Source organism: Pelodiscus sinensis, chromosome 30, assembly GCF_052426305.1.
Source record: "Pelodiscus sinensis isolate ZL-2025 chromosome 30, ASM5242630v1, whole genome shotgun sequence".
NCBI classification, from domain to species: domain Eukaryota; kingdom Metazoa; phylum Chordata; order Testudines; family Trionychidae; genus Pelodiscus; species Pelodiscus sinensis.
The window spans coordinates 12,765,189-12,788,831 of record NC_143081.1 but is presented as its reverse complement, the minus strand read 5'-3'; the positions used below and the strand labels follow the sequence as shown (position 1 = coordinate 12,788,831).

Sequence of the window (23,643 nt, the reverse complement as noted above, 5' to 3'; positions counted from 1 at the left end):
TAGATAGATAGATAGATAGATAGATGGGGTGTGTGGGGATAGATAGATAGATAGATAGATAGATAGATAGATAGATAGATAGATAGATAGATAGATAGATGGGGGTGAACACACACTCAGCCCATGTGTCAGACACACACAAAGTTCTCTACACACGTACGGGAAATTCCGATGAAGAAACGGGCGCCGTGATTTCCTGTAACTGCAGACCTGGGTATGATGCCGATGGGCTTCACTGGGCGGATGGCCGGGGACCGTAGTCACTGATTTCTACCCTACCTTGTGTACGAAGGGTGGTTCCCTCTGCACGTGGCAGGCGCTGGACTTGTGGAAGGGAACAGAGGGTTTTTATTTCCTTCCCTGGCTTTTGGGACCACGTCCCTGTGGAAATGTTGCATCATGCTCTTCGGAGGTAGAACAGCCCTGCCTGTTAGTGCATGGGGTGTGCTCTGTGGAGGAAAGTCACTACGGGATTGACTGACTGTGGATTTACTGATTGTGGTAAATTCTCCCAGCAACACACCACACAGAGGGGCAGGGACAACCCCCAGGGCTCTTGACTCCAAGTCCCCTATGCTCGGACTCTGGGCCCCGCTCTTGTCCGAGAATCATGATGGGAACTCAGGAGTTCTGACTCCCCGTGACACATGCTCTAATCATTAAACCCCACTGCACTGTCAGAGCTGGGCACAGAACTCTGATGTGATGGTGCCTGGTGCAGATTAAGCTGATCTTACCACCCTACCTGTCATTCATCACACATATGTAGACACAAACACACACACACACACACACACACACACACACACACACACACACACACACACACACACATGCAGATGCAGACACAGTTTAGCGTTGCCATACGGTTTCACCAAAAATACTGGACACACTTGACATTCCATCACAAGCTACATTAAAACTTATTTAGAAAGTTCCGGATATTTCTATTTTCTCAATTTGTTTCCCGAACAGAAAGCTCAAATACTGGACGGTCTGGTTCAATACCGGACACCTGGCAAGCCTCACACACACACACACACACACACACACACACACACACACACACACACACACACAGAGTTTTTATGTTGCACAAATTGTTCTTTATTGCCTTTCATGTTGGTTTCTCAGTGTTGCATGATATGGTCCATTCCGCCTCCCAGGCCTGCCCCCTTCCCATTGCTCCATGACTCGGCCCACTAAGGACGTTTCTCTTTTCTGTCCAGGCTGAAATAGTCCTCAGGCCTGTGTGAAGAGAATTAACATGATGTGACCCAGAGCTGGCTGGACGGGATGACCCAGAGACCTTTCACCTTCCCTGCCCTGCCTCTTGGCCAATAGGCCGTGAGACGGGCCTGTTAGTGCTCAGGGTGAGGCAGCCACAGAGCTGGGAGACGAGAATCTCACTGACAATGACGGGGCATCTTGACGTGCCAAACGGCCCCCGGCGTGGTGCAGGGACGGTCTCCTGTGTGCCAGGGACACTGACATCAGCTCAGGAGGGAAACGTTGTCGACGGCGTAAAAACGGTTGCGTCATCCTTGTTGCTCTGTAGGAAATGTCTCTGCTGGAACCCAGGAGGGGCCGGTTCTGCCCCCACAGGGGAACAGTTTGTGTCCTTCTTCCCCGGCCACCGATCGAATCTACAGGTCTGACTCCCACCAACCCCTGAGACCCGAGTCCAGCCTGTGCAGGGGGTTAGTAACCTCTCTGTGAGTCCTGAAGTCCTGGAGGACAAGTGCTTTCTTCTTCCACAATGGTTTGAACTTACTGTGATCTTTTGGTCTCTTGCTACGTTTCCCAGGATATGTCTCCACTACAGAGTTTTTTCAGAACAACTTCACTTACGTCCACTCTGCAATCATGTTCTTTCGAAAAAAATTGAAAGAACAAAGGTTTTTTTCTGCTATTGGTTAACCTCTTTCTACGATTAAGAAGCCTTTTTGTGAAAGAGCTCTTTCAGAAAAAGCCGTGTGTGGATGGGGAAGAGGAAGTTCTTTCGTAAGAAGAGGAAAGAGGAAAAAGCACAGGTGCTCTGGTGTCAACTCCACCTTAAGGGTACGTCTAGACTACCGGATTTTGTCGACAGAAGTTTTGTCGACAGTATCTGTCAACAAAGAGCATCCAGACACATTGAGTTCTGTCGACAAAGCAAGCTGCTTTGTCGACAGAACCCTGTCGTCTAGATGCAACCCTACAAGCAATAACACCTGTCGACAGAACGTGTTATGCCTCGTAAAATGAGGTATACCAGCGTCGACAAAACTGCTGAGTTCTGTCGACGTTATGTCAACAGAACTCAGCGGTAGTGTAGACGCTGGAATAGTTTTGTTGACAAAAGTCAACTTTTGTCGACAAAACTCAGTAGTCTAGACTCACCCCTAGTAATCACAGCTTAAATGCGAGAGAGTGTCCATTCAGTGTGGACACTCTTTTTCAAAAAAGCAGATCACTTTTTCGACGAGCTTTGGCAGTGGGGAGGCTCTCTTTCAGAAGAAGTTTTTTTTGGAAGATCTCTACGGAAAAAGCTTCCTCCAAAAGAAGCCTGTTGTCTAGAGCTAGCCTCAGAGAAAGGGGATTTTTGATGTTGTTCCTCAATATGTCTGTAGCGCATACTTATGTTTTGCAATGCGATATGATAACGTATCTTGTCCCCGATATCGTTTTCAACAGTCTGCCTTGTCGATTTCAAAATTTTCTATGGGATCTTCAGCAGCCACTTCTGCTCCGCGATAACAACACCTGTTGCTAGTGCCCGGTGGCAGATCTGGTACAACCTTTTGGGTTACCTCTTTCGACCTTTCTGTTGTTGGTCTCAGAGTTAGAAAGCTTCAGACAATGGAGATTGATTTGGGACTGGGACTCTCTAGCTGATTCTTGCTCTTTGCCTGGCTCCACCACGCCACCTGCTTCCCAAGTAGAAATCTAACCCTTATTTCCCATCCGAGCCATATGCCAATATAGGGCCTTTGATTCAAAGACTCAGTTAAATCTCCTGAACTTGACTGTGTTAATCAAGCAAGCTGCTGCTCCGGAGAATTCAATCTCCAGGGCAAAAATGTGCAAAATCCTGCATTTTTTTCTGTTGTTCTTGATATTTATTTTTAGCTGTTTAAACTGAGCAGATTTTGGAAATGTACAAGATTGATTGGACTTGGGATAAAAAAAGCGGGAACCGAGGGCACAGGGCCTGCCTATGTCGACTTTGCTGTCCAAGTGTCTTCACACAAATGCCTGGCATAGTCATTGGATAACACCGCTCCCCTCCTCTGAGTGACATAGGACAGTCGATATTATTCCCTCGAACTGCTTGGGCATAGATATCGACTGTAACTGTGGGAAACTGTCCCACAATGCCCCAGTTGGCCATTCTGGTCACAGCGGTGAACTCCACTGCCCAGGGTGCAGCACGAGAGGAAGCCCCTCCTCCCAAAATTTCCATTCTTGGTGGCCCAAATGACAAGGACACTTTGTTGCTCTCCACTGTTGAATGTAAGGGTGTGTTTAAACTACATTGCTCCATCGATGGAACTATGTAAATTAGGCCAAACGGCAAAGGGAAACGAAGCTGCAATTAAAATAATCGTGACTACATTTACCTTTAAATGGCTGCCGCGCTGAGCCAACAAACACCTGATCAGCTGTTTGTCGGCTCAGTGCGCTAGTCTAGACGCTCCCGCGTCGACCTGAAAGCCCTTTATCGACCTCCCCGTTATGCCTCGTAGGATGAGGTTTACTAGGGAGGTCGATAAAGGGCTTTCATGTCGGCAGGGGAGCGTCTAGACTAGCGCACTGGGCCGACAAACAGCTGATCAGCTGTTTGTCAGCTCAGCGCGGCAGCCATTTACATTTAAATGAAGCCGTCGACGGCCCACACGCTCCAGAAACACTATTGCTGGCGGCGATGGCTTGCAAGGGCCCTTTTAGATTATCCAGGCCCCTGAGCCATTGTCCCTTTTCCTCCAACTGTCAGCAGGACCGACAGAGGCTCCCTTTGGAGACCAGCTACAGGAGGACAAAAGAAGTCGAGATTGGCTCAGAGGTAGGAGCAGGAAGTAGAGCAGATGTTCGTGTTTCTCCAACGGCAAACTGAGAGGCTGCAGAGGCTGGCGGGGCTCCCTGTAACAACAAAACCTTTTTGGCCTCCTGCTGCAGCCCATGGAAACCTCAATTTCAGGAAACCCGCCGCCCACCTCTCCCTCTCTACACCCCACATGGTATCAGTCCTCAGTTCACTGCCAGTGCTGCTCCACCTGGGGGGAATGTTAAAACCCCGCATCACATACTGTGTCCTGAGACAGACCCTGTTGATGCACATGTACCAGGAAGGCAACGTTTCCCTTTTTAAGTTTTGTTGCAAATTTTGAAGATCACGACACGAGTTTGACAAAATCTTCTTTGATGAATGAATTTTTTTAAAGAGGTAAAAGGCCCCAACTATGATATTTTCAGGTAAATTAAGAAAGTGAAATGTCGAGATTCTTTTTCATAACAACCATTTATCTTTTCCTTATCCTGGCAAATTGAGAAGAGATCAATTCCTTCCGAGTGACAACATTTGAATAAAAATACAGAGAGATGTTGTGAGAAATATAACAAAATTTTGTCAGTTTTATTTAATCCCCCCATTGTGACTCACTTTACACTCATAGACTCATAGACTTTAAGGTCAGAAGGGACCATTATGATCATCTAGTCTGATCCCCTGCACAGTGCAGGCCACAAAATCTCACCCACCCCTCCTAGAATAATCCTCTCACCTATATCTCAGATATTGAAGCCTTCAAATACTTTGAAGACCCCAAGATGCAGAGAATGCTCTAGCTGTGATCTGTACCCCATGCTACAGAGGAAGGCGAAAAACCACCAGGGCATCAGCCAATCTACGCTGGAGGAAAATTCCTTCCCGACCCCAAATATGGCGATCAGATAAACCCTGAGCATGTGGGCAAGACTCATCAGCCAGACACCCACACTTTACTTTTCATTCTCTAATTTCTCTGGTTGTGAGCAAAGATGCTCCTCACTATAGTTTTTCTCAAAGCTCCCTTCACCTCTTTGTTCCTCAGCGTGTATATCATTGGGTTCAACAAGGGGGCCACAATGGTGTTCATGAGAGAAATCATTTGATCGCTCTCTATGGTGGATTCAGACTTGGGCACCAAGTAGGTGAAAAGGGCCATTCCGTAGAACAAAGTCACCACCATAAGGTGGGAGGAGCAGGTGGAGAAGGCTTTACGCCTTCCCTCCGCCGATGGCAGCTTGAGGATGGTGGAGATAATGCAGACGTAGGACAGGAGTATCAACAGCAAAGGGCTCACGACAAACAGCACTGTCAAAATGAACCCTAGAATCCTAATGTTTGTTGTGTCAGTGCACACCATCTTCATCACCGGTGTGATGTCGCAGAAGAAGTGGTGGATGCGTTGGGAGCCGCAGAAGGGCAGGCTGAAGAGCCACATTGTATGAACTATGGCCACGGAGATACAGATGATCCATGAAGCCCCCGCGAGCCATGCGCATGCCGGTCCACTCATGATGTTTGCATAGTGCAAGGGGTGGCAGATGGCCACGTAGCGGTCATAGGACATGGTCGCGAGGAGGCTGTGTTCCGTCAAGCCCATGATGGAGTAGATGTACATCTGGGCCATACATCCCTCAACAGAGATGGTCTTTTCATTCACCAGGAGCTGAACCAGCAGGTGAGGGACCACGCTTGTGGTGAAACAGATGTCCAGGAAGGACAGGTTGATCAGGAAGAAATACATGGGACTGTGGAGGGTAGAATTTAGCATTATCAGAAGGATAACAAGCAGGTTCCCCATAAGGGTAAGTAAGTAGACGACCAGCAGCAGCAGGAACAGAAGGATGTGAAGCTCATGAAGGTAGGAAAACCCCACCAGGATGAACACGGTGGAGATGGTCTGATTCGCACCAGGGTCGCTCTTGGAATAGGTCATCTGCAAAGGTGACAGAGAGACACTTGAACGGAATCTAGTAAATACCAAACATGGGGATGTGGCTCCCACAATTCCTTCTGGTTTCCTTTCTGCTGGGCATCTTCTGGATAAAACCTGGGGCAAATCTGCACAAAGACATGTAGCCGGGCCCAGTCACCATCAGGTGTAAGCTGTTGTCACAGTTTGGATGCGTGGATCACCCGGGGAGATGACTCCTTGGACACCAGTGGAACTAGGGCTGATTTACAACCGATGAGGGTCGGATAAACTGACCCTAAAGGAGCTACATTGGTTTGTCCGAGCAATGGAGGCTGGGACAGACCTAAACCAGCAGCCTGCCACAGTCTGGTGGAAGGTAGGTGTACAGGGCACTGGATAAGTGGTTTTCTCTTCCCAGCGTGATAACTACTGGGGTCTGCTGCAATAAAAGGAAGGCAGGAAAACACCTGGGGCTAATTAACTATTCAAGTCTCTCCTCACCAGCAGCCAATGAAGGTCGTAGGTGCCGCTTTAACAAGCCTCCCCCCAGCAAAGAAGGGGGAAGTCATAGAGGGAGGAACTGGAGGGAGAAAGAGAGGAAGAAAAAGAGGTTGTGTGTGAACTGAGAGCTTGTTAACAGATCCCACAGGAAGACATTTTGTGGGGGTTGTTTGGTGATGTGGCCCAAAGGAAAAGCTGCCAAGTCGGAAGGAAAAACAACCTTGATGGCTCCTGCTACTTCAGGGGCTCTGGCCTGGAACCTGGAGTAGGTCCCCCAAAACCTTCCCCCATCAATACAGAACCTGTCTCAAGAAGGGAGATCAGGACTATCGGGGGGTTTCACCCCAAAACCAAGGACTAGCTTGTGAAGAGCAGGGCTCACTGGACTTCAGACGCTGGCTCCTCTTTGGCTATTGGACCACAGCAAATCTCTGAGACTAACATTATCTGCCAGCAGCGAGAGATGCAGGTGGCATGGCCAGAACTTTGCCACAGGGCCCACAAGCATCCAGTATCGTGGTTCTAATCCTTTTTGTCTACTTGAAAATTCAAAAGGGTCCTTTCTTACCCCGTCCCTTGCTTCCTCCTTTCATAAGAAAGGTAGAGCAAAGGTCCATCTAGCCTAGGGGCCTGTCTGCCCACGGTGGCTAATGCCAGAAGCCCCAGAGGGAGTGAACAGAAGAGGGAACCATCAATTGATCCCTCCCCTCTCATCCTTTTCCAGCCCCTGAAAAACAGAGGCAAGGGAACCATCTCTGCCCATCCAACTTAATAATCTTTGAGGGACAAATCCTCTATGAATTTATCTTGCTCTTTTCAGCACCCTGTTAAAGTCCTGGCCTTCTCAACATCCTCTGGCAAGAAGTTCCACAGGTTGACTGTGCACTGAGTAGAGAAAAAATTCCTTTGGTTTGTTTTAAACCAGCTACCTATTCATTTCATTGGGTGACCCCTAGTTCTTATATGATGGGAACATGTAAGTAATTTTTCCCTATTCACTTTTTCAGTCATGATTTTATAGGGCTCTGTCCTATCCCCCCTTGGTCTCCTCTTTTTGAAGCTTTTTTTAAGCTCTTTTCATGGGGGACCCGTTTCAAACCTCTAATAATTTTTGTTGCCCTTCTCTGAACGTTTTCTGATGCCAAGAGATCTTTTTTGAGACGAGGCGACCACATCTGTACTCAATATTCAAGATGTAAATGTACCATGGTTGTGTAGAGAGGCAATAAGATATTTTTTGTCTTATCCTGCCCCACGAGGGCAGGGGACTGGACTCGATGACCTCTCGAGGTCCCTTCCAGTCATTGTATTCTATGATTCCATGATCCTCCCTCCCTTTTTAAGTGATTCTTAACATCCCGTTTGCTTTTTTGACTGTAGCTGCACAGGGGATGGATGTTTTCAGAGAACTATCCACAATGACTCCAAGATCTCTCTCTTGAGCAGTTGTAGTTAAATTAGTCCCCACCATATTATATGTATAGTTGTGGTTATTTTTTCCAGTGTACTTTACTATATATTTATCCACATTACATTTCATTTGCCATTTTGTTGCCCAATCATTTTGGGTATGTCTACACTACCCCGCTAGTTCGAACTAGCGGGGTAATGTAGGCATACCGCACTTGCAAATGAAGCCCGGGATTTGAATTTCCCGGGCTTCATTTGCATAAGCGGGGAGCCGCCATTTTTAAATCCCCGCTGCTTCGAACCCCGTGCAGCGCGGCTACACGGGGCTCGAACTAGGTAGTTCGGACTAGGGTGCCTACTCCGAACTACCGGTACACCTCATTTCACGAGGAGTAACGGTAGTTTGGAATAGGAACCTAGTCCGAACTACCTAGTTCGAGCCCCGTGTAGCCGCGCTGCATGGGGTTCGAAGCAGCGGGGATTTAAAAATGGCGGCTCCCCGCTTATGCAAATGAAGCCCGGGAAATTCAAATTCCGGGCTTCATTTGCAAGTGCGGTATGCCTACATTACCCTCCTAGTTCGAACTAGGAGGGTAGTGTAGACATACCCTTAGTCTGGTGAGAACTTTTTAAAGCTCTTCATGGTCTTCTCTGGTCCTGAGCAGTTTGGTATCATCTGCAAATTTTGCCACCTCGCTGGTTACTCCTTTCTCTAGATCGTTTATGAATAGGTTGAATAGGACGGGTCCCAGGACAGAACCTTGGGGGACCCCACTAGTTACCTCTCTCCACTTGGAACACGGACCGTTTATTCCGTGACTTTTGTCGACAAAGCTATATCTGCGTCTTCACTATGGCAGTAAGAACACAGCAGTTTTGTCGACAGTGGTAAACCTCATTCTACGAGGAATAACGCCTTTTGTCGACAGAACTCTGTCAACAGAAGGCGTTATTGCATTTACATTGTCCTTTGCATCTAGACCCTCATGTCAACAAAGCGGCTTGCTTTGTCGACAGAACTGGCAGTAGTCTTGATGCTCTTTGTCGACAGAAGCTTTGTCGACAGTATCTGTTGACTAAACCTATGTCAACAAAAGCTTGTAGTCTAGATGTACCCTGCGTCTGCATTTCCAGACATGGAGACTGAGTTCTCCTGAGACCTGAATTTCTGTATAATCGCACGACCCTTGCCCTTGAAAATCTCTCTCTCTCTCTCTGCTCTCTCTTGACAGCATGACAAATCTAACAAGAGAAGCAATCACTAGTGTTGTAAAGTGCACTGCACAGAACACATGAAAACACCTGTGAATAATATTCCCTAAATCCGGAGACCTGGAGGGGAGGTGGGAATTCCTCTGCCTCTCTGAAGAGCGATCTTGGGGAACCTGCACTGGCATTTGCGAAGACTTTCCTCAGCACACGCAGTGCAGGGGAAGCAGGGCTGGCTGGGAGATGGTGTTTCTGTCTCAGGGCAAATCCCAACAGGCGTTTTCACCCAGAGTGAACATGAAACATTCAAATAGCGAAAGCCCGAATAGTGATTCAGAAGAGTTAATAAGAAATCAAAAGGGAAATTGAAAGCTGCTGTTGACTTCCATGTTTTCTCATGGAGGACATCAGTGCCCATGAAATCATCGGCCCCGAAGATATTTTGATTGATTTCTGTATTTTTGCCTGACATTCTGTACCAATGGAGCCATTTACTCACCTTTAGAAAGAAGGTCTCTAGAGGTGCGTTTGGGTGGCGGTACAGCGACGTCTTCAGTGCTCTTCAAGGCATCTGGACTCTCCATTTACATGCAGGAGGACATGGACGTGAACACACGTTCTGTGGAGAGAAGGGAGAGGGGAATATAGCTAGAAGAGACCCACAAGTACCTGTTGGGCACCACGAGCAGAGCATTGCTTGTCATCAGATCCCAGGGTAAATCCCCGATAGATAGATAGATAGATAGATAGATAGATAGATAGATAGATAGATAGATAGATAGATAGATAGATAGATAGATAGATAGATAGATAGAGGGGGTGTGTGGGATAGATAGATAGATAGATAGATAGATAGATAGATAGATAGATAGATAGATAGATAGATAGATAGATAGATAGATGAACACACTCTCAGTCCATGTGTCAGACACACACAGAGTTCTCTACATGCATACGGGAAATTCCTGTGAAGAAAGGGGTGACGTGATTTGCTGGAACTAGAGACCTGGGCATGACACCGATGGGCTTCACTGGGCGGATGGCCGGGGACCGTAGTCACTGATTTCTACCCTACCTTGTGTATGAAGGGTGGTTCCCTCTTCTCGTGGCAGGCACTGGATGTGCGGAAGAGAACAAAGGGCGTTTTATTTCCTTTCCTGGCTTCTGGGACCACGTCCTTGGGGGAATTGTCTCATCATGTTTCTCAAAGGTAGAACAGCCCTGCTTGGAAGTGCAACAAAACAACAGTCACTCGGTCAGTCGTTGCGTAGGAAGTTGTACCAACGTCATCTTCCCTGTCATTGGGTGTGCTCTGTGGAGGAAAATCACACCACACAGAGTGAGGGGCAGGGACACCCCCCAGGGCTCTTGACTCCAGGTCCCCGATGCTCGGACACTGGGCCCTGCTCTTGTCTGAGAACCATGATGGGAACTCAGGAGTTCTGAATCCCCCTGACACTTGCTCTAACCATTAGGCCCCACTGCCCTGTCAGGGCTGGGCACAGAACCCTGATGTGATGGTGCCTGGTGCAGATTACACTGAGCTTGCCACCCTCATTCATCACGCACATGTGGACACACACGCAGACACAAACACACACACTGCATAGGCTTCACACACAAACATATACATACATAGACACACACACACACACGCAGATACAGGTACAGACACAGATACAGACACAGTCTAGCGTAGCCAGATGGCTTCACCAAAAATACGGGGCACACTCAACATTCCATCACAATCTATATTACATCCTATTTACAAAATACCAGACATTTCTATTTTCTCAATGCGTTTCCTGAAAAGAAAGCTCAAATACTGGACTGTCTGGTTCAATACCAGACACTTGGAAATCCTAACACACACACACACACACACACACACACACACACAGAGAGAGAGAGTTTGTACGTTGTACAAATTGTTCTTTATTGCCTTTCACGTTGGTGTCTCAGGGTTCCATGACATGGTCCATTCTGCCTCCCAGACCTGCCCCCTTCCCATTTCTCATGGACTGGGCCCATTAAGGATGTTTCTCTTTTAGGCCTAGGCTGAAATAGTCCCCGGACCTCTGTGATGAGAGTTAACACAGCGTGACCCAGAGCAGGCTGGACAGGATGACCCAGAGACCTTTGACCTTCCCTGTCTTGCTCCTCGGCCAACGGGACAGGCCCCCAAGAGAGGCGCCCGCCACTGTTCGGGGTGAGGTAGCCACAGACCTGGAAGACGTGGATCTCACAGACAAACACACGGCATCTCAAGGTGCCAAAAAGCCCCAGGCGTGGAGCAGGGACGGTCTATGCTTGGGACACCGACTCCAGCTCCAGCTCATCGGGGAAATGTTGCTGGCGACAGCATGAAGTCGGTTGCGTCATCCTTGTTGCTCTGCAGGAAATGTCTCTGCTGGGGCCCAGGAGGGGCCGGTTCTGCCCCCGCAGGGGAATCGTTTGTTTCCTTCTCCAGCCACCAATCGAATCTTTGGTCTGACTCCCAGCAACCCCTGAGATCCGCATCTCTCCTGGAGCCCCTGAGCCCTCGTCCCCTTCCCAAACCGAGCCCAGGGTGAGCAGTGTGGGGTGGTAAATGGGCGAGGGCCAGGCCAAGCCCAGACCCTGCTCCTGCGCTGGCCCCACGCACAATGCACAGGCCTCAGCAAACCCACAGGAAAGTCACCCTGTTGCCGGAAGAATTCCCTTGGGATTCATGAATCCTCCGAGCTGCTCTGAGGCTGGGGATTGCCTCTGACAACAGGGGAACACGATGTGTGTGGGGATAACACAGCCTAATGGAGAAGACACTGAAGAATCAAAGTCTTCGGCATCCTGTTTGATACTGGCTTGTGGGGGGGGGGGGCTCGTTCTGGAGGCTGCCCCCTGCCTCCACTGGCCCCTCATGGCCTTCAGCCTGTCCAGGGGGTTGGGAACCTCACTGGGAGTCCTGGAGGCCACGGTCTTCCAGGTGGGGTGGGAGCCAGGGCCAGGGGGAAAGGAGGGGAAGGCCGGGCTGTGAGGGGCTTCCTCCGGCTCTGTTTTAGGTCAGGGAGGCCCCTGACCTGCTCCGTTATAAAGACCCATCCCCAACTGGCCAGGCTGTTTCTGCTACAGCTCCCCCCGGTGGTCACTCTGCAGTATCACTGCCCCACACTCGCTGCCCCCAGTGGTGACTGTGAGTATGGCGTCCCTCCTCTCTCTGCCCCCTCCATTTCCCTGTTCTGGAAACCAGTCCCATTCCTGGCACCTCCTGATTCCCTGGCACAACCACAGCCTGACCTAGGTTTAAGTTAGGGTAAGAGGAGGCCACTTGCCAAATTTGGTGGCCGGCTCTATGGTTTAGGAGGAATTATTGTGAATCTTTGTTACATTCATCTCATGCACAGTGAATTTACATATTGTGGGCAAGAGTAACTCTAGTGACAAAGCTCTTCACATGTCTTCACAATCCAGCCTGTCTGCTCATTTCTGTTCCTGAATGTCTTATTCTGAGCCTTTACCTTCCTTATCCTCATTTGGAACGCACAGTTGCAGGCCCTGATCCATGAACTGCAAGCCGGTGCTAAGCCATAGAATTAAAGCCTCTTGACGTTAGCAAGTTTTGTATCCGTTTGGGATAAAGCATAAGTGATATTACAGGAGGATAGTGGGGGATCTAGGATAGGAAGAGGGAACAAACCATGTGCTAATGCAGCTTGTGTAACGGCCAGCTATTCATAACATGACTTATATACTGACCCAACACCTATGTGTTTGCTGAAATGTCACAGATTATTGCTTTGATTATTCCTCCGTGAGTGTCACATTTTTGCAGGAATTGATGTGCAATGTAGTGTGGGATTTGCTCTGTTATATAAAATTTTGTGAATGGTCATTGGGTATGTATGAGGGGAAACTGAGTCAAACATCCCACATTATGGCTTAATCAGTGTTGGCTTTATTCAATACGATTACAGACAGAATTATTGTCACCTATAGGCTACGTCTACACTGGCATGATTTTCCGAAAATGCTTTGAACGGAAAAGTTTTCCGTTAAAAGCATTTTTGGAAAAATTGAGATTAGATTGGCAGGACGCTTTTCTGCAAAAGCACATTTTGCGGAAAAGTGTCCGTGGCAAATCTAGACGCAGTTTTGCGAAAAAAAGCCCTGATCGCCATTTTAGCCATCGGGACTTTTTTACGCAAAACAGTACTGTGCTGTTTCCACTGGCCCCCTTGTGCAAATCATTTGTGCAAGAGGGCTTTTGCCCAAACGGGAGCAGCACAGTATTTCCGCAAGAACACTGACAATCTTACATGAGATCATCAGTTTTCTTGTGGAAATTCAAGCTGCCAGTGTAGACAGCTGGCAAGTTTTTCTGTAAAATAATCTGATTTTGCAGAAAAACTTGCCAGTCTAGACACAGCCATAGTGTCTGGACAAATTTCTGCCTGATAAGTAACAACAGGTAAGACAGAGTAGGTATGTGGACCCAATTTACCACATTCAAGGAACACGTCCTTCCCTTTTCCATGATGGTTTTCACTTCCTTGGGTCTTCTGGTTTTGTCCATTTTTCTTCGCCGTTGGCTTCTGGTTGAGCATTTCTCCAGCCTTGGGCCTCTTTTTTATATGTATTCTCCTACATTTTCTTATTGTCATCTGCTTAACATCCCCCCCATATTCACCCAACACATTATCTGTTACATTTTACATTTCCCAAGAGTTATGCAAAAGTTTTGCCCGAATTTCCAGTTTCCGTGTCATGTTGCCCTGCTCTCTTGCTAAGTTTCTCAGAGAAAGGGGATTTTTGATGTTGAATGTCTGTAGCGCATACTTTCGTCTTGCAACTCGAGACGTTAAGACACCTAATCCCCGATATCATTTTCAACATTCTGCCTTGTCAATTCCAAAACTTTCGATGGAATCCTCAGCACCCACTTCCTCTCCACACCTGGTGCTAATGCCCGGTGACAGATCTGGTACAACCTTTCCGGTTACCTCACTCAACCTCTCTGTTGTTGGTCTCAGAGTTAGAACGCTTCAGACATTGGAGGCTGCTATTTGTGTTTCTCCAACAGCAAACGGAGAGGCTGTAGAGGCTGGTGGGCCTGGCGGTAACAACAAACCCTTTCTCACTTCCTCCTGCAGCCCATCAACACCTCAACATTGGGAACCCCCTGCCCATCTCTCCCTGTAAACACCCCACATGGCTTCGGTGCCCAGTTCATTGCCAGTGCTGCTCCGCTGGGGGGTGTTAAAGAGAACAACAACATCACATAGTCCATCCCATGACAGACACAGTTTGTGCACCTGTACCAAGAAGGCAAAGTTTCCCTTCTTAATTTCATTGCAAATTTTGAAGATCACGACGCACTTTTGACTCAATCGTCTCCTTTGAGGAATGAATTTTGTTAAAGAGGTAAAAGGCTCCAACTATGATATTTGCAGGTAAATTAAGAAATATAAATGTCTAGATTCTTTTTCAGAACTACGGCTTCTCTTTTCATGATCCCGGCAAGTTGAGATGAGATCAAAGCCTTTCAAATGACAAAAGTTGAATAAAATATAGAGAGCCGTTGCGAAAAATATAACTAAACTAGCTGGAGTTACCCCGCGTTACCCGGGAAACCAGAGGAACAAAATTTAGAAAAACAGTAGTTCATCATCTTTTTTTGATCGGTAGAAAAGTTGCACTAATTTTTATAGGGATTAAAATATAGGTCTGCATAATCCCTGGGGGTGGGGAAGGCGGGAAAGCAGGTCACTTACGTAACCTCGCAAGAGGGGGTGAGTCTTGGATGGTGCTAGGGGCTGCAGGCCGCGGGCACGGAACCTAGGGTGGGTGGGGCGGCCCCTGCAGTGTGGCGGGATATCTTTTATTTTTACAGCTTGAGATGGGGCCCGATTGGGTCCAAGAGTACCTTAAAATCTTCTCCTGAATGAAAGGTTATCCCATGCAAAGTTTGGTTGCGGTAGCTCTTATAGGCTGTGTCTACACTGGCATGAATTTCCGGAAATGCTTAAAACGTAATACTGTTCCGTTTTCAGTTTTTCTGGAGAAGGAGCATCTACATTGGCAGGCTGCTTTTCCGGAAAAGCCCTTTTTCCGGAAAAGCGTCTGTGGCCAATGTAAACGCGCTTTTCCGGAAAAGAACCCCGATCACCATTTTCGCGATCGGGGCTTTTTTCCGGAAAAGACTACTGGGCTGTCTACACTGGCCCTTTTCCGGAACAGTGTTCCGGAATAAGGACTTATGCCTGAGCGGGAGCAGAATAGTTTTTCCGGAATAGCGGCTGATTTTGTACAGTAGAGCACCGTTGCTTTTCTGGAAATTCAAGGGCCAGTGTAAACAGCTCGCAGCTTATTCCGGAAAAGCGGCTGATTTTCCGGAATAAGTGGCCCAATGTAGACACAGCCATAGTGTCCAAGTTATTAGCGAACAAACTTACAAACATTCTCCTTTGTATAGTAGATATTTGTGAATTTTCCTTAATCCCCCCATTTTGACTCACTCTATTTTCATTCTCTAATTTCTCCAGCGGTGAGCAAAGATGCACTTCCCTATTGTTTTTCTAAAGGCTCCTTTCACCTCTTTGTTCCTCAACGTGTATATTAGGGGGTTCAACATGGGGGCCAAAATGCTGTTCGCAAGGGAAATCATTTGATCACGCTCCATGGTGGAGGCAGACTTGGGCACGAGGTAGGTGAAAAAGGATATTCCATAGAACAAAGTCACCACCATGAGGTGGGAGGAGCAGGTGGAGAAGGCTTTACGCCTCCCCTCTGCAGACGGCAGCTTGAGGATGGTGGAGAGAATGCAGATGTACGACAGGAGTATCATCAGGAAAGGGACCATGAGAAACAGCACTGACACAGTGAGGCCTACAATCTTCATCTTGGTTGTGTCATCGCAGACCTTCTTCATCACCGGCGGGATGTCGCAGAAGAAGTGGTGGATGTAGCGGGAGCCACAGAGGGGTAGGCTGAAGAGCCACATGGTCTCAACTACTGAAGCTGAGATACCGAAGGTCCATGAAGTCCCCGCAAGCTTTGCACACACCTGTCTGATCATGATGGTTGTGTAGTGCAAGGGGTGGCAAATGGCCACATATCGGTCATAGGACATGGCTGCAAGGAGGCAGCATTCTGTGAAACCCATGATGGTGTAGACGTACATCTGAGTCACACATCCCTCAATAGAGATGGTCTTTTCCTCCACCAGGAGGTGAACCAACACCTGAGGGACCACACTGGTGGTGAAGCAGACATCCAGGAAGGACAGGTTCACCAGGAAGAAATACATGGGGGTGTGAAGGGTGGAGTTCAGTATTATCAGGAGGCTAACGAGCAGGTTCCCCATCAGGGTGAGCAGGTAGACAACCAGAAGCAGCAGAAAGAGAAGGATTTGCAGGTCGAGAAGGTATGAAAACCCCACCAGGATGAACCCACCGGAGATGGTCTGGTTCTCGCCAGGGTCGTTCTCGGAATACGTCATCTGCAGGGGTGACAGAGAGACTCTGGAACTGAATCTAGTAAATACCAAACATGGGGATGTGATTCCCACAATCCCTGCTGGTTTCCTTTCTGCTGGGAGTCTTCTGCCTAAAACCTGCTGCAATTCTGTACAGTCACCGTCAGGTGTAAGGTGCTATCACAGTTTGGATGTGTAGGTCATCTGGGGAGATGACCCCTTGGAGGCCAGTGGAACTAGGGCTGATTTACAACCGATGGGGGTCGGATAACTTACCCTAAAGGAGCTACATTGGTTTGTCTGAGCAATGGGGGCTGTGACAGACCTAAACCAGCAGCCTGCCACAGTCTGGTGGAAGGCAGGTATAGAGGGCACTGGATATGTGATTTTCTCTTCCCAGCGTGATAACTACTGGAGTTTGGTGCAATAAAAGGAAGGCAGGAAAACACCTGGGGCTAATTAATTAGTCAAGTCACTGCACACCAGCAGCCAATGAAGGTCTTTGGTGCCGCTTTAAAAAGGCTCCCACCAGGCTAAGAAGGGGGGAGACATAGAGTGAGGGACGGTAGGGAGAAAGAGAGGAAGAAGAGGAAACTGTGTCAAAAAACAGGACCATGTAGCACTTTAAAGACTAACAAGATGGTTTAATAGGTGATGAGCTTTCGTGGGCCAGACCCACTTACTCAGTGGGTCTGGCCCACGAAAGCTTTAAACCTATTAAACCATCTTGTTAGTCTTTAAAGTGCTACATGGTCCTGTTTTTTGTTTCAGCTACACCAGACTAACACGGCTACATTTCTATCAGGAAACTGTGTGAGCTGAGAGCTGGTTAACAGATCCCACAGGAAGACATTTTGTGGGGACTGTTTGCGGATGCAGCCCAAGGGAAAAGCTGCCAAGTCAGAAGGAAAAACAACCTTGATGACTCCTGCTACTTCAGGGGCTCTGGCCTGGAACCTGCAGTAGGTCCCCCAAAACCTTCCCTCATCAATACAGAACTTGTCTCAAGAAGAGAGACCAGGACTATCAGGGGGTTTCACCCCAAAACCAAGGCCTAGGCTGCGAGGAGCATGGCTCACTGGACTCCGGACGCTGGCTCCTCTTTGGGTATTGGCCCACAGCAAATCTCGGAGACGAATATTATCCGCCAGCAGCGCGAGACACAGGTGGCATGGCCAGAACTTTGCCATAGGGCCCACAAGCATCGAGGTATCGTGGTTCTAATCCTTTTTGTCTACTTGAAAATTCAAAAGGGTCCTTCCTTCCCCCCTCTCTTGCTCCCGCCCTCCATATTCATGGTCCTACTAGGCCAGACCAAAGGTGCATCCAGCCAATGTCCTGTCTGCCCACAGTGGCCAATACCAGAAGCCCCAGAGAGAGTGAACAGAAAAGGAAACCATCAAGTGATCCCTCTCCTCTCATTCTTTTCCAGGCCCAGACAAACAGAGGCTAGGGACACCATTCCTGCCCATCCCAGCTAATAGCCTTTGAGGGACCTAACCTCCATGAATTTATCTAGCTCTTTTCAGCACCCTGTTAAAGTCCTGGCCTTCCTAGCATCCTCTGGCAAGGAGTTCCACAGGTTGACTGTGCACTGGGTGAAGAAAAACTTCCTTTTGTTTGTTTTAAACCTGCTGCCTATTCATTTCATTGGGTGACCCCTAGTTCTTGTATTATGGGAACATGTAAGTAATTTTTCTCTATTCACTTTTGAAGTCATGATCTTATAGGTCTCTATCCTATCCCCCCTTGGTCTCCTCTTTTTGAAGCTTTTTTTTTACCTCTTTTCATGTGGGAACCGTTCCAAACCCCAACTAATTTTTGTTCCCCTTCTCTGAACCTTTTCCAATTCTAAGAGATCTTTTTTTAGATGAGGCGATCACATCTGTACACAGAATTCAGGATGTGGTCGTACCATGATTTTGCATAGAGGCAATAAGATATTCTTTGTCTTATTCTCTCTCCCTTTTAAAATGATTCTCAACATCCCGTTTGCTTTTTTGACTGTAGCTGCACATGGGGTGGATGTTTTCAGGGAACTATCCACAATGACTCCAAGATCTCTCTCTTGAGCAGTTGTAGTTAAATTAGTCCCCATCATATTACAGGTATCATTGCGGTTATTTTTTCCAATTTGAATTACTATATATTTATCCACATTACATTTCATTTGCCTTGTTGTTGCCCAATCACTTAGTTTGGTGAAAACTGTTTAAAGCTCCTCGTGGTCTCTTCTGGTCTTGAGCGGTTTGGTATCATCTACAAATTTTGCCACCTCACTGTTACTACTTTCCATGGATCATTTATAAATAAGTTGAATAGGATGGATCCCAGGACAGACTTTTGGGGGACCGCACAAGCTACCTCTCCCCACTTGGAAAGCTGACCATTTTTACCTGCGTCTACACTGCCGCTGAGTTCTGTTGACATAGCATCGACAGAACTCAGCAGTTTTGTTGACAGCGCTAAACCTCATTCTACGAGGAATAATGTCAACAGAAGGCGTTGTTGCATCTACATTGTCCTTTGCATCCACACTGTCCTTTGCGTCTACACTGTCATGTCGACAAAGCGGCTTGCTTTGTCAACAGAACTGGCTGTAGTCTACATGCTCTTTGTTGACAGAAGCTTTGTCGACAGTATCTGGTGACAAAGCCTTTGTTGACAAAAGCCTGTAGTCTAGACGTTCCCTGAATCTGCATTTCCAGACATGGAGACTGATTTCTCCTGTGACCTGAATTTCTGTATAATCGCACGACCATTCCCCTCGAAAATCACTCACTCTCTCTCTTGACAGCACAACAAATCGAACAAGAGAAGCAATCACTGGTGTTGTAAAGTGCACTGCACAGAACACATGTAAACACCTGTGAATAATATTCCCTAAATCCGGAGACCTGGAGGAGAGGTGGGAATTCCTCTGCCGCTCTGAAGAGCGACCTTGGGGAACCTGCACTGGCATTTGCGAAGACTTTCCTCAGCACATCCAGGGCAGGGGAAGCAGGGCTGGCTGGGAGATGGTGTTTCTATCTCAGGGCAAATCCCATTAGGTGTTTTCACCCAGAGTGAACCCGAAATGTTCCAATAGTGAAAGCCCGAATTGTGACTCAGAAGAGTTAATAAGAAATCAAATGGGAAATCGAAAGCTGCCGTCACCATCCCTGTTTTCTCATGGAGAACATCAGTGCCCATGAAATCATCGGCTCCGAAGGGATTTTGATTGATTTCTGTATTTTTGCCCGACATTCAGACAGGTTCTGTACCAATGGAGCCATTTACTCACCGTTAGGAAGAAGGTCTCAAGAGATGCTTTTGGGTGGCGGTACAGTGATGTCTTCAGTGCTCGTCAAGGCATCTGGACTCTCCATTGACATGCAGGAGGACATGGATGTGACTAAATAAACACACGTTCTGTGGAGAGAAGGGAGAGGGGGACGTAGCTAGAAGAGACCCACAAGTACCTGTCGGGCACCATGAGCAGAGCATTGCCTGTCATCAGATCCCAGGGGTGGACTCTCTTCTTAAAAGAGCTCAAACCGGGCCCCCTCAGCCGACTGGGCTCAGCTCCACACACAAGATCCGTGTCAGGTACCAACATTTCCCTTCACATGCAGTGGGTAAGGAGGAGAGTTGAGGAACAGAGGAGAATAAAAGCAAGGAAAGGTTGAAGAAAGAAACAACACCCCGAACATTTCTCTCTGGTGGGCACTATGGAAATCAGACAGATAGATAGATAGATGGGGTGTATGGGGATAGATAGATAGATAGATAGATAGATAGATAGATAGATAGATAGATAGATAGATAGATAGATAGATAGATAGAGGGGGTGTATGGGGAGGGAGGGAGGGAGGGAGGGAGGGAGGGAGGGAGGGAGGGAGGGAGGGAGGGAGGGAGGGATGGATGGATGGATGGATGGATAGATAGATAGATAGATAGATAGATAGATAGATAGATAGATAGATAGATAGATAGATAGATAGATAGATAGATAGATAGATAGATAGATAGATAGATAGATAGATACCCAATATGCTCAGGCACTCACCAAGTTTCTCTTTGCATGTCTGGAAAACTGAAATGAAAACCCAGTGTCATGACTGTGCTCCAATTGCAGCCCTCGGGCACAGCACCGATTGGCTTCCAGGGGAGTGTGTTTCGGGGCTGAAGTTGCTTGTGCAGATCCTACCTCACTTGGGAGGAGCGGTTCCCTCTGCTCGCGGCAGGTGCTGGAGGTGCGGAAGGGAGCAGGGCTTTTGTTGACCTCACTGGCCTCTGGGATGAGTCCCCGGCGGACGTGTCTTGCCCAGTTCCCCATGAGAAGAGCAGCCCCGCCTGGAACTGCAACCAAACAGCGTTCCCCCGGCCAGTCACCTCACAGGGAATTGCACCAGCATCCTCCCTGCCCCCACGTGTGTTTCTAGGTGACAGTCCCCCTGGGATTCACTGGCTGTGGTACGTTCTGTGACTCTTGTTGGTCTGTCCCAGGCAACACAACACACAGAGTCAGGGGAAGCTGTAGAGACAGGGGCAGGGACACCCTAAGGGCTCATGGCTCCAGGTGCCTGAGGCTCAGACTCTGGGTCCCGCTCTTGTCCTGGAGCTACAATGGGAACCCAGGAGCTCTGGCTCCCAGCCCCACCTGCTCTAACCATTACACCCCACTGCCCTGCCAGGGCTGGGCACAGACCCCAGGAGCCCTCACTCCCAGCCCCCTGCCCTGCCCACGGGTCCCATTTCTCTCCTCGAGGGCTGGAGGGCATGGGGGTTGTGGGGTCAATGCAGAAGAAGGGGGTTCAGGGTGGGGGTGCCTGCAGACCAGGCTGGGGTGGAGGGTTCAGAGCAGTGGTTTGGGTATGAGGGGCTCGGAGAGGGGGTGCAGTCGTGAGAGCAGGGGGCTGGAAGGTATGAGACGCTCAGGGCAGGGGGTGGGGTTGTGGGCCAGGAGGTGGGGGGTGCCTGGATCAGGGCAGGGAGCTTGTGTTGAGGAGAGATGCAGAGCAGGGGGTGAGTGTGCGGGGTGGGGTGAGCTTTCAGTGCAGAGGAGGGGCTCAGGGCAGGGGGTTGGGAGATGCGGGGGGGAATTAAGGCAAGAGTTGGGGATGCAAGATCCGGGGAAGGAGTTTGAGAGGCAGTCTCCAGCTGCCCCTCTGCCCTCCAGCTGCTCCATTGTCTCCTGCAGGGGTGGGGTCTCCTCTAGGCGGTGCCTGGCCACTGTTTCTAGCCCTGATTTGCCTCACGGTTGTCTGGGAGGAGAGCTGAGCATCGGCTCCTGGCCCCTAGTCGTGGGGGGGGGGTCTCTTGGGGAATCACTGGGATGTGCTTCCTGTCCCAGGGAGACACCAACAGGGGGACAGAGCGGTTTCCCCAGACTGGCACTGTTTGGGGTGGAAGGGCCCCTTATTTGGTCTGGCAGCTCGCAATGTAGATATCTAAGGCCTCAAGTGGCCATGCGCTCGGTGGTGTGACCACTCCCTTGTGGTCACTTGGTAGCATATCTGTCCCTCTGATCAGCCCCCTTTCTTTCCGGGGTATGGAAAACAATCCCATTCTGGGCATATCCCATTGTCCTGGCACAACCAAACTCTGACCTTGGTTTAAGTTCGGGGAAGAGGAAGCTGCCTATCAAATTTGGTGGTCCTAGCTCTTACGGTTAGAAGTTCTTGAACAAACTCACCGACAAACCAATGCACAAAGTTTCTATCTATTCCCTCTTGTCTGTGATTACTCGTCAGGCAGAAAATTATCTCCAGACACTACAAGAGATACTAATTCTGTCTGAAATGAAGCCAAAACTGATTAGACCTAAATTGGATGGACCCGTGACTCAGTTTCCCACCATACGCTCCCAACAACCAGGGTAAATATCACTAAAGGGCCTTCAACCCAGCGTCGTACATTAATTTAGCAAAGGCGTGAGCCTCCTACAACCATAATCAGAGCAAGACGCAATGGCTGTCGGTGAGCACAGACATGCTCGGTTAGGGCGTAACCCCATTTCTCTCATTGTTTGGTTCACTCCCGCTAACCTATGTCCTCCAGGACCAAGGAACGGTGTAATGCTGCATTTACTGGAGTTTGACAGAGAATATGTCAATGTTAAGACAGGTTCTCTCCTGATCACAGCACCCGCACGTAGAAGGCCTCCATCGACTGGGACCTAAAATACTTGTGTGCAGAACCAAAAGATAAGGAATATAAAGTTTTAAAACAGGTTAAGGAAAAGGGATGAATTGCTAGGGCGCAGTTCTGTGACAAGAGCAAACATTTGTACAATTATACAAGCACACAGGCTACGTCTAGACTGGCATGATTTTCCAGAAATGCTTTTAACGGAAAACTTTTCCATTAAAAGCATTTTCAGAAAAGAGCGTCTAGATTGGCAGGACGTTATTCCGCAAAAGCGCTTTTTCCAGAAAAGCGTCCATGGCCAATCTAGACGCGCTTTTCCACAAAAAAGCCCCGATTGCCATTTTCGCGATCGGGGCTTTTTTGCAGAAAACAAATCTCTGCTGTCTACACTGGCCCTTTTGCACAAAAGTTTTTTGGAAAAAGACTTTTGCCCGAACGGGAGCACCATAGTATTTCTGCAAAAACACTGACAATCTTACATGAGATCATCAGTGCTGTTGCGGAAATTCAAGCGGCCAGTGTAGACAGCTGGCAAGTTTTTCCGGAAAAGCATCTGCCAGTCTAGACACAGCCATACTGTACAATGGGCACTAGGGCAGCAGAGGGTGTGGGTGGGGAAGGGGCGGCTATACTGTACAATGGGCACTAGGGCAGCAGAGGGTGTGGGTGGGGAAGGGGCGGCTATACCGTATAATGGGCACTAGGGGGCAGCAGAGGGTGGGATGTAAGGGGCGGCTATACTGTATAATGGGCACTAGGGGGCAGCAGAGGGTGGGATGTAAGGGGCGGCTATACTGTATAATGGGCACTAGGGGGCAGTAGAGGGTGGGGTGAGGAAGGGGCGGCTATACTGTATAATGGGCATTAGGGAGCAGCAGAGGGTGGGTGGGGAAGGGGCGGCTATACTGTATAATGGGCACTAGGGGGCAGTAGAGGGTGGGGTGAGGAAGGGGCGGCTATACTGTATAATGGGCACTAGGGGCAGCAGAGGGTGGG

At 48.6% G+C, this 23,643-nt stretch overlaps 2 protein-coding genes across 2 annotated transcripts; both read right to left on the bottom strand.

Moving 5' to 3' along the window:
- Window positions 1-4,994: 4,994 nt before the first annotated feature.
- LOC102449005 (olfactory receptor 10A4-like) lies at window positions 4,995-5,963 on the bottom strand. Its single transcript, XM_006112307.3, has one exon. It carries the CDS (start codon window positions 5,961-5,963, stop codon window positions 4,995-4,997), a length of 969 nt encoding a protein of 322 aa, XP_006112369.3.
- Window positions 5,964-15,570: 9,607 nt separating this feature from the next.
- On the bottom strand, window positions 15,571-16,539 carry LOC102448762 (olfactory receptor 10A4-like). The gene has a single exon (XM_006112306.3). The coding sequence runs from the start codon at window positions 16,537-16,539 to the stop codon at window positions 15,571-15,573; it is 969 nt and encodes a 322-aa protein (XP_006112368.3).
- Window positions 16,540-23,643: the final 7,104 nt, after the last annotated feature.

Coding starts and splice junctions, on each gene's coding strand:
- LOC102449005 (XM_006112307.3), bottom strand. CDS start 5,963: ATGACCTATTCCAAGAGCGACCCTGGTGCGAATCAGACCATCTCCACC.
- LOC102448762 (XM_006112306.3), bottom strand. CDS start 16,539: ATGACGTATTCCGAGAACGACCCTGGCGAGAACCAGACCATCTCCGGT.